The 13,716-nt window shown below is 36.2% G+C and overlaps 1 protein-coding gene across 12 annotated transcripts; it reads left to right on the top strand.

Moving 5' to 3' along the window:
* On the top strand, window positions 3,064–13,445 carry LOC109840330. Of its 12 annotated transcripts, none has more exons than XM_020408931.1 (5): window positions 3,064–3,234; window positions 11,539–12,089; window positions 12,193–12,275; window positions 12,520–12,586; window positions 12,719–13,445. In XM_020408931.1, the coding sequence occupies exons 3-5, from the start codon at window positions 12,268–12,270 to the stop codon at window positions 13,253–13,255; spliced, it is 612 nt and encodes a 203-aa protein (XP_020264520.1). In that variant the 5' UTR covers window positions 3,064–3,234; window positions 11,539–12,089; window positions 12,193–12,267; the 3' UTR covers window positions 13,256–13,445. The 12 variants fall into 12 exon arrangements, 11 of the variants coding, with proteins under 11 accessions (XP_020264520.1, XP_020264516.1, XP_020264519.1 ...); XM_020408927.1 differs by having other exon boundaries at window positions 10,581–12,089; XM_020408930.1 differs by lacking the exon at window positions 3,064–3,234 and adding an exon at window positions 6,785–7,563.

Here is a 13,716-nt window from a genome sequence, read left to right as displayed (position 1 = left end):
ATACAAACAACCAAAATAATAAAAAACAAAAATAATAAAATAATCCTCATCAATCATTTCAACTATCCTCTTGGTACATCATGATAAAGAGAGAGAGAAAACAAAAATAATAAAATAATCCCCATCATATTTTAATAAAAAAAGAAAGAGAGAGAGAGAGGATTCATAACCTTAACAACAAACCCTTAACCTTAACAACCAACCCGTAACCTTAACAATCAACCCGTAACTTTAACAACCTCCCAATACAAACAACCAAAATAATAAAAAACAAAAATAATAAAATAATCCTCATCAATCATTTCAACTATCCTCTTGGTACATCATGATAAAGAGAGAGAGAGAAAACAAAAATAATAAAATAATCCCCATCATATTTTAATAAAAAGAGAAATAGAGAGAGAGAGGATTCACAACCTTAACAACAAACCCTTAACCTTAACAACCAACCCGTAACCTTAACAATCAACCCGTAACTTTAACAACCTCCCAATACAAACAACCAAAATAATAAAAAACGAAAATAATAAAATAATCATCATCAATCATTTCAACTATCCTCTTGGTACATCATGATAAAGAGAGAGAAAAAACAAAAATAATAAAATAATCCTCCATCATATTTTAATAAAAAAAGAAAGAGAGAGAGAGAGAATTCATAACCTTAACAACAAACCCTTAACCTTAACAACCAACCCGTAACCTTAACAATCAACCCGTAACTTTAACAACCTCCCAATACAAACAACGAAAATAATAAAAAACGAAAATAATAAAATAATCATCATCAATCATTTCAACTATCCTCTTGGTACATCATGATAAAGAGAGATAGAAAAATAATAATAAAATAATCATCATCATATTTTAATAAAAAAAGAAAGAGAGAGAGAAGGGTATTATGGTCTTCACATGTTTTAATGTCTTGGGTTTTGTGTTTTGGGGGCTCAGAGAACACAATCTTTATTTTTAGGGGTAAAACACCCATTGACCAAGTCTTGGGGGTGGGAAGCATGTTCACTTGGTTTCTGGGGGCTGAAAGCATTTTTCCCTTCTATTAATCAGGGTCTTGATATCATGCAAATGCTAGTAAGTTGTTTATCTGGATTAGCATAAGAGATATTTCTGCGGATGTTACTTATGGGCTTGAGGGGATTTATACGATAATGACACTGTTCTCGCTGGATCTCGTATATTTTTGTTTTATAAGACTCTATAAAGAATGTTTGTTGGAATATGATGGGCCGGCCTTTTGAATATTGGAAAGAAAAAGAATATTGTTACCCCCTAACTGCAGATAAGCTCAATGGACCTCAATTCCATAAAGCCCAAAGTCGTAAGAGTTCGTTTAGCGTGATTCCGATTTATCCCTCAGGCCCAATACTAGGACTACATATTGAGTATCCTCCATACCTACGCAACCGCACGTATAATACTCGTCTAAATGAGTCATTACCTCCCCAAGTTATAGTTTTCACCACATTCAATGTATAAGCACGTAAATAATATTTAGCTCTTATGCAGAGATTTAAAATCTAAACCTAACCTTTGATGAAAATATAAGAGAGCAAACTTTTGTATAATAATCAAGACCAACTGGAGACTTCACTGGGCCGTCAGCCTTTGCTTGAGATTACAGCAGCACTAGCCTTTTCTTCATACTTCATCGAAGTTTTGGGAATCTAGCAAAAAGCTTTCGAGCTCCAAGTATATCTTAGGAAATTAAATGTATAGTTGGTAGGTTCACTCCACATGGAACTTTTCACATGTTTGCATGTGAAGATATATAGTTAAACATTATTTCTAGTAATTTTTGTTTACCATCTAAGTTTAATCCGTATGAAAAGTATTTGAGTTAATGCGATCGATATTCATGTCATCATTCGCCGCTCTACACCAAGCATGATGCATAAGGAAATTAATAAATCACGAAGTATACAGTGCTCATGTTAACTTCCTATTCAACTCGTAGTTACATCACTATTCCAAAATTTTCATTTCGGGGAGAATTTTAGAGCCAAACTACTTTTGTTTTTCATTTAGTAGCTATAACAAGCAAAAGAAATCTTTCGGGATGTTAGTCAATTGGGACTTTTCAAATAGAGTTAGAATATAGTGATTGAAGTGGGCTATGAAAGTGAGATATTTTTGCAGGATAATGTTTTAAGGCGGGATAAACTTAGGATAAATTGATAGAAATAAAATGTTATAATCTATTTATTTTGTGATATAATACCTTAATTTATCTATTTTTTTATTCACAAAAAAGAAAGACTAACAAACTCAAGTCTGAAGGATATAGTATGGGAACGTAAGAAGTGCATTACTATGTAGAGAAAATTGAGAAAGCATGTTGGTGTGTGATCCGTTAAAAATCACATCCACTGCGTCGCTAGTTCAATAGTTCATACAGAAAATGTAATTTATGTCGTTTAGATTTAAATTAAAGATTAGTAAAATCTAAAAATAAACACGCGTTTAACAAATAATTATAAATAAGCATAGCTTTGTAACACACAAGAGAACAAAATTATTCTAGATTAGCTCCACTCTGAAAATTAGGATAATTTTCTATGGAGGATGGATAAACAAACAACGGGATAATTGTTTATAAGGACAAATTTTCAAAACCGACCCATTTGGGTTTTTAATTGCAAAAAACGACCGGTTTTGAAAATATTTACAAAAACCAACCTGTTTTCAGCGAGGGGCTGAAAACAGGTCGGTTTTTTTAAATTTTTTCGGGAAACTTCACGGGAATTGAACTCCCGTGAAGTTTTTTCTCATAACAAAACTTCACGGGAGTTGAACTCCCGTGAAGTTTGGGAACGTGAAGTTTTTTCTCATAACAAAACTTCACGGGAGTTGAACTCCCGTGAAGTTTGGGAAAAAAATTTTTAAAAACCGACCCAGTTTCAACCAACTGGGTCGGTTTTTATAATTAAAATTAAAATAGGTCGTTTTTTGCAATTAAAAACCCAAATGGGTTGGTTTTGAAAATTTGTCTTTGTTTATAATTATTACAATGGTACCGGTTCTGTTTGAGTAAACACCTTAAATTTCTATCCCAGTTTGCATCCTACTTATTAGCCTAAAAGGGTCCGTGGTCTTCGGTGTCTCGTCGGCGTCGTCGTCGTCGTCGAGCGAGAGGATACCGAAGGAGATGGCAGAGCTCTGCGGGCCCCAAAGGCGACAACCTCTACAATTGTGTCTCTTCCATCATCGGCCCTCAAGGTATCGACAGATTAGAGCCTCGATCTTGCCGTCCTTCTCTAATCCCTGCCATAAATTTCATTTCTTTGGATAAGCGTGATTGAAATGGTTCTAGGGTTTGAATATTTGCACCCAAAAAAAAAAAAAAACTGTACTCTTATATTTGATGTTTGCTAAATTGTAAGCAGGTAGGTATTGTCTAATCGTTTCAAAAAAAAACTGTACTCTTATATTTGATGTTTGCTAAATTGTAAGCAGGTAGGTATTGTCTAATCGTTTCCTCATTCCTGCGATGAGAAAGTAAGGTAGTTTGCTAAATTGTAAGCAGGTAGGTATTGTCTAATCGTTTCCTCATTCCTGCGATGAGAAAGTAAGGTAGCAGGCTGGAGGATCTTGAGGTATTGTTCAGGTGTATGATTATCCTAGAAAAGCTTGGGTGGTGTCGATATTCTGTGGTAATCGTGTTTGCAGTCTAGAATTTGGTATATGATACTTTGGGTTGATTATAGAAGGGTGACTATTACAAATGAACACATGGATGTTCTTTACGAGCAATCTTCGTCTGCTGTCGCAACTAGATACAAATTCGTTAAGAAAAATTCTCAAAATATGGGACCAGGGTGGACAATTGAGGTGTCCCCCTCCTATTGCATAATGAGCTGTCCATCTTGATGGCCAGCTCATTATGCAATAGGAGGGGGACACCTCACAATTGATGACTAGCTCATTATGCAATAGGAGGGGGACACCTCAACTGTCCTTGATGGCCAGCTCATTATGCAATAGGAGGGGGACACCTCACATGTCCCTCATGTTGGTCCCATATTTTGGGTCCATGTAGCAAAGCTCATTCGTTAAATTGATGTTATCATATGTGCAATATGCCTGACCCATCCTTTTGCAATCCTGGTTTTCTTTTCCGAAGGAGATGGTGGTATCGGTTTCTTATCTTCTTGTGAGGTCAAAATAAACTATGAGTTCTTGTTCATTCATGTTTCGAAGGTTAAGCCATAAGCCACATCCATACTTGTGTTGATTTGTTTCGGTGTTATCCATGAAAACAGTCAAATACTAGTAGTCGCAAGCAGCAGGTATGTTGACTGGTTTCCTTTTACTTTACTTTTTTTTTCCTTCTTCTATTTGTAGGATCACCATATGAAGGTGGCATATTTTTCCGTGACATTATGTAGTAACATCATCATCACGCGATTCACATTTAGCATTATCCATGACCATCTAGACTTGAAATGATTATTAGATATAATATTCTTCATGCTGTATCATCTTTTATTGCAGTAAACCTGTTTTTCTAAAACTTGTATCTAGATTTATATAACTGAAAATGCCCACCTTATGTTCCCATTTTCCCTTTTGTGATGCCATAGTTGTCCATTCAACAATATGTAAACACAAGCCGCTAGGTGCTTAGAGATATACATGTTCGATTGTCAATTCATGACGTGTAGTCTAGGAGTGTCTGGAGACCCTGGACAAAAGCTAGGCGATGGCTGTCATTTTTTGTTGACTGACGTTGGTGATTATACTCTGAACTAATATTTTTGCGGGCTTCAGCCTTCAAAAATCTTTTAACACCGTGATAGTCATGTGGCATTATGTGTTGACCAGAAAAAAATCCTATCTGCTTTTTAATGGCTAAATAGCACTTAGATACCTTATAGTTTCACTCACTTTGCACTTATATACCCTCAATTGTTTTTCATAGAATTTATATACCTTAAAATTTTTAAATTGTAACAATAATACTTTCTATTATGCAAACATGAAAAATCTTCATCAGGATGTTCTCATATAACACTCATATGCTAATTTTGTAGCTTTGTAACTGTTAATGTTTGTTGAATTTAGTGTTAAACCTATCCAAATTCTATTTTTAAAATAGAACTGAGAAACGTCTGAATTAGATTAGATAGCGTTAACAGTAAACTTAACAAATATTAATGGTTAGAAAGCTCTAGAATTAACATGTGAATGTTATATTGGAACATTTGGGAGAAAATTTCATTTTTTCATAATAGAGGATACTAACGTGCTAGTTTTAAACAACTTTAAGAGTATATAAATGCGATAAAAAAACAATCGAGGCTATATAAGTGCATAGTGAGTGAAAATATAAGGTGTTTAAGTAAAATTTAGCCTTTTAAAACCGTAATATATAGTGATGTGGCGTTGGGTTTTAGGTTTGGAGAATCTTCAATGTAGTAGATTGTTATAGACTATTGTTGTATCTTTGTTTTTTGACAAAAGATATACCACAAGATTTTGATTATAGATTTGGTTATTACATATGCTTAAGAGACTCTGAGCACATTAGAATTCTTTTCAATGGTCCAATTATTCAGATGAAGTGAAATGATCTCATTTCAATAAATTTCCAAGAAAGAACGAAGAAAAAAAGAATTCAACTGCTCAAGTACTGATGTCATTAATTTTGTAATACCCCAAAACATAGTCCCACATCGGATATTAATTTGAGAGTTTGAATGGTTTACAATGTAAGTCCAAAGAGTCAAGTACAACATTAACTAGTCAATTTTCGCAATTGATTTGAGTCAAACCATGTGTTGCACTCAGTGGCTCTAATGCTTACATCGCGTCAACGGGCTCGTGGCTGGGGCGTGACAAATGATATTAGAGCATTTAGCCAACCGGAAGTGTAAAGCTAAGTGTTATGTAGGACTACGAGTTACCTCGTGTGAGCATGATGGAAGCCACCTCTAGAACCCGTAGAAGCTATCTCTAGAGTCTATATTGCCTAGTGGTGATATTGGGATGTGCTTATTTCGTGGCGAGGATGCGCTTGTATAAGGTGAGGTGATTGTATCACAAAAGATAGCCCCACATCGGATATTGATTGAAAGTTTAAGTGGTTTATAATGTTAGTCCAAGGAGTCAAGTGCATTATCGACTAGTCAACTTTGACAGTGGATTGAGCCAAACCATGTGTTGCACTCATTTGGATCTCATAGCGTGCATCGTGTCAACGAGCTCGCAGGCCTGGGGCGTGATAGTTTGAGTATTTGCACAATATCCAGCATCTATCATGCCACTATTGCTAATGTTGTTATATCTTTATAGTGCCAGTACTTGTTGTACTGCAGGTGATATTTAGAACTCGAATATATCACTGTAATGTTTATTCTTCTTGCAATTTAAGCCTGGACATCTTGAAGGACAGTTGGAGTCCCACCTTAACAATTTCAAGAGTGCTAATAGCTATCAAAGCCATCTTCATCAATCCTGATCCATGAAAGTGCATAGCTACCATGTCTTTCCATGGAATTCTTTATTGAATTCTCCTTTTGCAAGGCTTATTTCAAGATTTTTTGCCGCTGCTTATTCGGACTGCTTTATGCAGATAACCCACTTGTTTCAAGCATTGCTTACTTATACTTGACTGATAGAGCTCATCATGAGATACCTTCACAGTTCACTATGCTTTTTGCTCGTTGAGCTGTGAGCTACTAGATTGTCACTCAGGTAGCATTTGGCCTTCAGATACTAGAGATTTGTATTAGTTTGTGATCTGGTATGGAAGTTCAGATATTCGTTCTGCATGTAAAACCTTTTCTGGGACGTTAGTCAATTGGGACTTTTCAAATAGAGTTAGAATAGTTTTTGAAGTGGGCTATGAAAGTGAGATATTTTTGCGGGATAATGATTTAAGGCGGGATAAACTTGGGATAAATTGATAGAAATAAAATGTTGTAATCTATTTTTTTGTGATATAATACCTTAATTTATCTATTTCTTATTCACAAAAAAGAAAGACTAACAAACTCAAGTCTGAAGGATATAGTATGGGAACGTAAGAAGCGCATTACTATGTAGAGAAAATTGAGAAAGCATGTTGATGTGTGATCACATTAAAAATCACATCCACTACGTCGCTAGTTCAATAGTTCATACAGTAATACAATTTATGTCGTCTAGATTTAAATTAAAGATTAGTAAAAACTAAAAATAAGCATGCGTTTAACAAATAATTATAAATAAGCATAGCTTTGTAACATATAAGAGAACAAAATTATTCTAGATTAGCTCCACTCTGAAAATTAGGATAATTTTCTATGGAGGATGGATAAACAACGGGATAATTGTTTATAATTATTACAGTGGTACCGGTTCTGATTGAATAAACACCTTAAATTTCTATCCCATTGTGCATCCTACTTATTTAGCCTAAAAAGGCAGAGTGAGTCCGTTCGTGGTCTTCGGCGTCTCGTCGGCGTCGGCGTCGAGCGAGAGGATACCGAAGGGGATGGCAGAGCTCTGCGGGGCCCAAAGGCGACGACCTCTACAATTGTGTCTCTTCCATCATCGGCCCTCAAGGTATCAACAGATTAGAGCCTCGATCTTGCCGTCCTTCTCTAATCCTAGCCATAAATTCCATTTCTTTGGATAAGAGTGATTGAAATGGCTCTAGGGTTTGAATATTTGCGCAAAAAAAACTGTACTCTTATATTTGATGTTTGCTAAATTGTAAGCAGGTAGGTATTGTCTAATCGTTTCCAAAAAAAACTGTACTCTTATATTTGATGTTTGCTAAATTGTAAGCAGGTAGGTATTGTCTAATCGTTTCCTCATTCCTGCGATGAGAAAGTAAGGTAGTTTGCTAAATTGTAAGCAGGTAGGTATTGTCTAATCGTTTCCTCATTCCTGCGATGAGAAAGTAAGGTAGTAGGCTGGAGAATCTTGAGGTATTGTTCAGGTGGATGATTATCCTAGAAAAGCTTGGGTGGTGTCGATATTTTGTGGTAATCGTGTTTGCAGCCTAGAATTTAGTATATGATACTTGGGGTTGATTATAGAAGGGTGACTATTACAAATGAACACATGGATGTTCTTTACGAGCAATCTTCGTCTGCTATCGCAACTAGATACGGATTCGTTAAGAAAAATTTTCCAATGACCCAAAATGTGGGACCAACAAGATGGACAGTTGAGGTGTCCCCCTCCTATTGCATAATGAGCTGGCCCCCTTTTATTGCATAATTGATGATCAGCTCATTATGCAATAGGAGGGGGACACCTTATAATTGATGGCCAGCTCATTATGTAATAGGAGGGGGACATCTCAACTGTCCTTGATGACTAACTCATTATGCAATAGGAGGGGATACCTCACTTGTCCCCCATGTTGGTCTCATATTTTGGGTCACTGTAGCAAAGCTCATTCGTTAAATTGATGTTATCATATGTGTAATATGCCTGACCCATCCTTTTGCAATCCTGGTTTTCTTTTCCCAAGGAGATGGTGGTATCGGTTTCTTATCTTCTTGTGAGGTCAAAATAAACTATGAGTTCTTGTTCATTCATGTTCCGAAGGTTAAGCCATAAGCCACATCCATACTTGTGTTGATTTGTTTTGGTGTTATCCATGAAAACAGTCGAATACTAGTAGTTGAAAGCAGCAGGTATGTTGACTGGTTTTCTTTTACTTTACTTTTTTTTCCCTTCTTCTATTTGTAGGATCACCATATTAAGGTGGCATATTTTTCCTTGGCATTATGTAGTAACATCATCATCACGCGATTCACATTTAGCATTATCCATGATCATCTAGACTTGAAATGATTATTAGATATAATATTCTTCATGCTGTATCATCTTTTATTGCAAGCAAACCTGTTTTTCTGAGACTTGCATCTAGATTTATTTAACTGAAAATGTCCACCTTGGATCCAACCAAATCAAGGGAAAATGGGAACAGAAGGTGGACATTTTTAAAAATAGTACTTTCGATTATGCAAACATGAAAAATCTTCATCAGAATGTTCTCATATAACACTCATATGCTAATTTTGTAGCTTTGTAACTGTTAATGTTTGTTGAATTTAGTGTTAAACCTATCCAAATTCTATTTTTAAAATAGAACTGAGAAACGTTTGAATTAGATTAGATAGTGTTAACAGTAAACTTAACAAATATTAATGGTTAGAAAGCTCTAGAATTAACAAGTGAATGTTATATTGGAACATTTGGGAGAAAATTTCATTTTTTCATAATAGAGGATACTAACGTGCTAGTTTTAAACAACTTTAAGAGTATATAAATGCGACAAAAACAATCGAGGTTATATAAGTGCATAGTGAGTGAAAATATAAGGTGTTTAAGTGAAGTTTAGCCTTTTAAGACTGTAATATATAGTGATGTGGCATTGGGTTTTAGGTTTGGAGAATCTTCAATGTAGTAGATTGTTATAGACTATTGTTTTATCTTTGTTTTTTTGACAAAAGATATACCACAAGATTTTGATTATAGATTTGGTTATTACATATGCTTAAGAGACTCTGAGCACATTAGAATTCTTTTCAATGGTCCAATTATTCAGATGAAGTGAAATGATCTCATTTCAATAAATTTCCAAGAAAGAACGAAGAAAAAAAGAATCCAACTGCTCAAGTACTGATGTCATTAATTTTGTAATACCCCAAAACATAGTCCCACATCGGATATTGATTTGAGAGTTTGAATGGTTTACAATGTAAGTCCAAGGAGTCAAGTGCAACATTAACTAGTCAATTTTCGCAATTGATTGAGTCAAACCATGTGTTGCACTCAGTGGCTCCAATGCTTACATCGCGTCAACGGGCTCGCGGCTGGGGCGTGACAAATGATATTATAGCATTTAGCCAACCGGAAGTGTGAAGCTAAGTGTTATATAGGACTATGTGTTACCTCGTGTGAGCATGATGGGAGCCACCTCTAGAACCCGTAGAAGCTATCTCTAGAGTTTACATTGCCTAGTGGTGATATTGGGATGTGCTTATTTCGCGGCGAGGATGCGCTTGTATAAGGTGGGGTGATTGTATCCCAAAAGATAGTCCCACATCGGATATTGATTGAAAGTTTAAGTGGTTTATAATGTATGTCCAAGGAGTCAAGTGCACTATCCACTAGTCAACTTTGACAGTGGATTGAGCCAAACCATGTGTTGCACTCATTTGGATCTCATAGCATGCATCGTGTCAACGAGCTCGCAGGCCTGGGGCGTGATAGTTTGAGTATTTGCACGATATCCAGCATCTATCATGCCACTATTGCTAATGCTGTTATATCTTTATAGTGCCAGTACTTGTTGTACTGCAGGTGATATTTAGAACTCGAATATATCACTGTAATGTTTATTCTTCTTGCAATTTAAGCCTGGACATCTTGAAGGACAGTTGGAGTCCCACCTTAACAATTTCAAGAGTGCTAATAGCTATCAAAGCCATCTTCATCAATCCTGATCCATGAAAGTGCATAGCTACCATGTCTTTCCATGGAATTCTTTATTGAATTATCCTTTTGCGAGGCTTATTTCAAGATTTTTTGCCGCTGCTTATTCGGACTCCTTTATGCAGATAACCCACTTGTTTCAAGCATTGCTTACTTGACTGATAGAGCTCATCATGAGATACCTTCACAGTTCACTATGCTTTTTGCTCGTTGAGCTGTGAGCTACTAGATTGTCACTCAGGTAGCATTTGGCCTTCAGATACTAGAGATTTGTATTAGTTTGTGATCTGGTATGGAAGTTCAGATATTCGTTCTGCATGTAAAACCTTTTCTGGGAGCTGCACCCTTGTTGCACTACTCGCATTTCAGATTTTATTTGAAGATGTACTAATACTGTGCGTAGTGTCTATTTTGCGTGTGAAATACGACATCCGTGTACATAAATTTGTCAAATTTCAAATTTAGTGAATAGATGTAGCCTATGAATTTGTATAAATTAATCAATCTGCAGGTGTTTTCCTAGATTCATAACTTTCCTGTAGTAATAAGGAAAGCACATTGGATATTTGTGATGCTTTTTCATGTCTTATAGTCCGAACAATCAGCATAGTTGTTGCCTGAATTGATACCTGTTTTCTGGCAACTTGGTAACTTGTCTATTACCAAATTTGTTGTGGGTCACAGGGGTTTGTTCAATAATCATATGCGTAGGCACCTAGATGTATATACATGTTTTTGGTTGATATCATATTGAAAAGAAATTAAAAAGAAGGATAGGAAGGAAGGCCAAAGAGAAAAAAGGGTGTGTGCTACCATCTTCCTGTCTACTATGATGAACTTAAGTACATGGAACTTCTATTTTTTTATCAGTAAGTGTCGGGAGTGTGTCCACCTACCATCTTCCTGTCTGCCCTAATGAACTTAGTACATGAAACTTCTATATTCAATGCTTCATCACCAAGTTACGTTTTTTGTATTTTTTATAGCAGTCTATCTCAGACACTAACCAAAAGCAACTATGGAGGTAATTGATCTTTTAATTAACTTAACCTGTAAACCAGCACTCTAAAAATATTTTATTAGGGAGAAGCTATCCTCAGCCGCCTTGGTGCTAGCTTTCCTCTTAATTGTCGACCATGGCAAGGAAATCTGAACTGATCAAACATTCTTCTAATCCGTGGATTTCCAACCAAAAAAAAGCCTCAAGTGGGCAGACAACCTGTGAAGCGAAGAAAATGAGTTGCCATGAAAGTCAAAGAAGCTATCCTTCATCCATTGGTTCTTTAAATCATGAGTCAGCTGCTAAGAAGAGAAACGGTATGTACACTTGTATCCAAAAATCTCCTGTTCGAGATAATGAGCTGCAGAAAGACAGCAGCAGCTTCCTGCTCATTGCTGAAGGGATTATGAAGCAAAGCATTAGACAGTAGAATGTTATCAATACTGAAACCAATCAACATGTCAGGTGCAAGATGAAGGCCACAATCCCAGTCAAGTTCCCGAGCAAGGTACAAAATGAGGGTCTATGGTGTGTTCATTGTGAATTTTGTGATGCAGGAATGGAGATTGATAATAGGTTGTCTGTGGTATGCTCCTAAATATGAAAGTCTTAAAACCCTTCAGGGTTTTTAGAGGTAACATCTACCGTATCAGAATAATTATCACCAAAATAATTGCCATGAGTTGAGATCTTTCTCAGGATCCTGTTAACAGGTTTTAGATCCATGTCTGGCCCAGGTTTATGGCTTAAAGAAACTGAGGAATATGAAAGCTAGCTGAAAAGTTCACTAGGATCACACTTTTCTTCAAATAATGTCCAGGTACTATCTGATTATATCAAGGTTACTGCTTACCATTTATTTGCATTCTAAATGTCCACTCTACCATAGGAGCTGGTTTCATTGAAAAAATTGGAAATCAGCATGCATGACCGTAATGGGAATTGCCATCTTCAAATTATATGAAGAAACTCTTTATTTTATTTCTTTTTAATAATCATCACAAGTCAGTGCTTCATCACAAAGTCTCATATGTACATGCTTTTTGTTGGAACATCACTTTCAGGTCTAACAAAAGGCAAATCAAAGAAAGAGTTGATCTTTCAATTAACTTTGCAAATGACGTACCACCTGTTAAGTGACTTGTCTCTCCCTTTCCAGAAGCTGAATTTACACTCCAACCATCACTCTTATACCCGTCTTTCACCAAAAGAAGAACCCACTGGGATACATAAATACATTCATGGTTCTTGTTTTCTTGTCAGATCACAGTCATGGCAAGCAAACCTGAACTTATCAAGCATCGGCACTATGATCCAAGCATGTCCAAGAGAACAAGGAAACCTCAACTGGCTACAAAAGTCTCTCTGAATCGAGATGATGAGCTGCCCAAGGAAAGCAACAGCATCAATAACTCATCAGATAGCTCTCTGAATCAAGAAGACGACCTGCTCAAGGAAAAGAACATCTTTCATCAACTGTCTCTAATCTCTCTCGACCAAGATGATGAGCTGCAGAAGGACGACAATGGAATTCCACGATCATCGCTGAAGGAGTTGATGAATCATGGAAATGGACGAGAGGAAGTTGCCAATACTGAAACTAATCAAGGGGATGAAATTGGTGGTGAGATGACAGCAGCAATTTCAGAGGATAAGAACGGTCTTGCTCTTGTGCCAATACAAGGAGAGGGCGGAGTCAAAAGAGGTGGAATGATGAGTAGATACGTAAAAGTTTTGAGCCATTTTATCAAGGCGAAGCATTCAAAGAAAAAAACAGGGATCCGGCTATTGAAGCCATAAAAGAGCAGCATACAAGTTGGGTATTATCTAGTATAATGTAAATTTCATTTAGATCTTTGGTGGGATTTCTTCGCTCAGAAGATCATATACTGGTGAAAATGTTGGGATATGCTACCTGAGTGCTTCTATGGGATTTTACTGAACTAACGCCCATAATAATAATAATAATAAACCTTTTGGATCAGTTTTATAGTCTAGTATCAATTTTGTGACATTTTATTAAGCTTTATCTGTAAATTTTTTATCTGGGCTAAACTTTCATTACTGCAACTGATATATATACAGTATTGGTCTGAGGCTGTTGATTGAATTCATCCGATCTCATGTCACATTGCAAGATCACATGTAATTTTGCTCACTGTAGTGTTCAAGAGGTCTGCAAAACATAGACAACACCGTAACTATGATACTAGCATTAGCATATTTTGTTTAGTTGATAATACCTAGTGACTGATGGATGT

This window comes from Asparagus officinalis, chromosome 5 (assembly GCF_001876935.1).
Source record: "Asparagus officinalis chromosome 5, Aspof.V1, whole genome shotgun sequence".
NCBI classification, from domain to species: Eukaryota; Viridiplantae; Streptophyta; class Magnoliopsida; order Asparagales; family Asparagaceae; genus Asparagus; species Asparagus officinalis.
The sequence above is the reverse complement of the archived record's forward strand: the minus strand, read 5'-3'. Positions and strand labels throughout refer to the sequence as shown.

What these genes read in the sequence shown, in the direction of transcription:
- LOC109840330 (XM_020408922.1), top strand. Translation starts at nt 12,416, where the DNA reads ATGAAGAAACTCTTTATTTTATTTCTTTTTAATAATCATCACAAGTCA. An exon ending in TTGCAAATGACGTACCACCT is followed by an intron (nt 12,587 to 12,718) that starts GTTAAGTGACTT and finishes TTTTCTTGTCAG; the next exon opens with ATCACAGTCATGGCAAGCAA.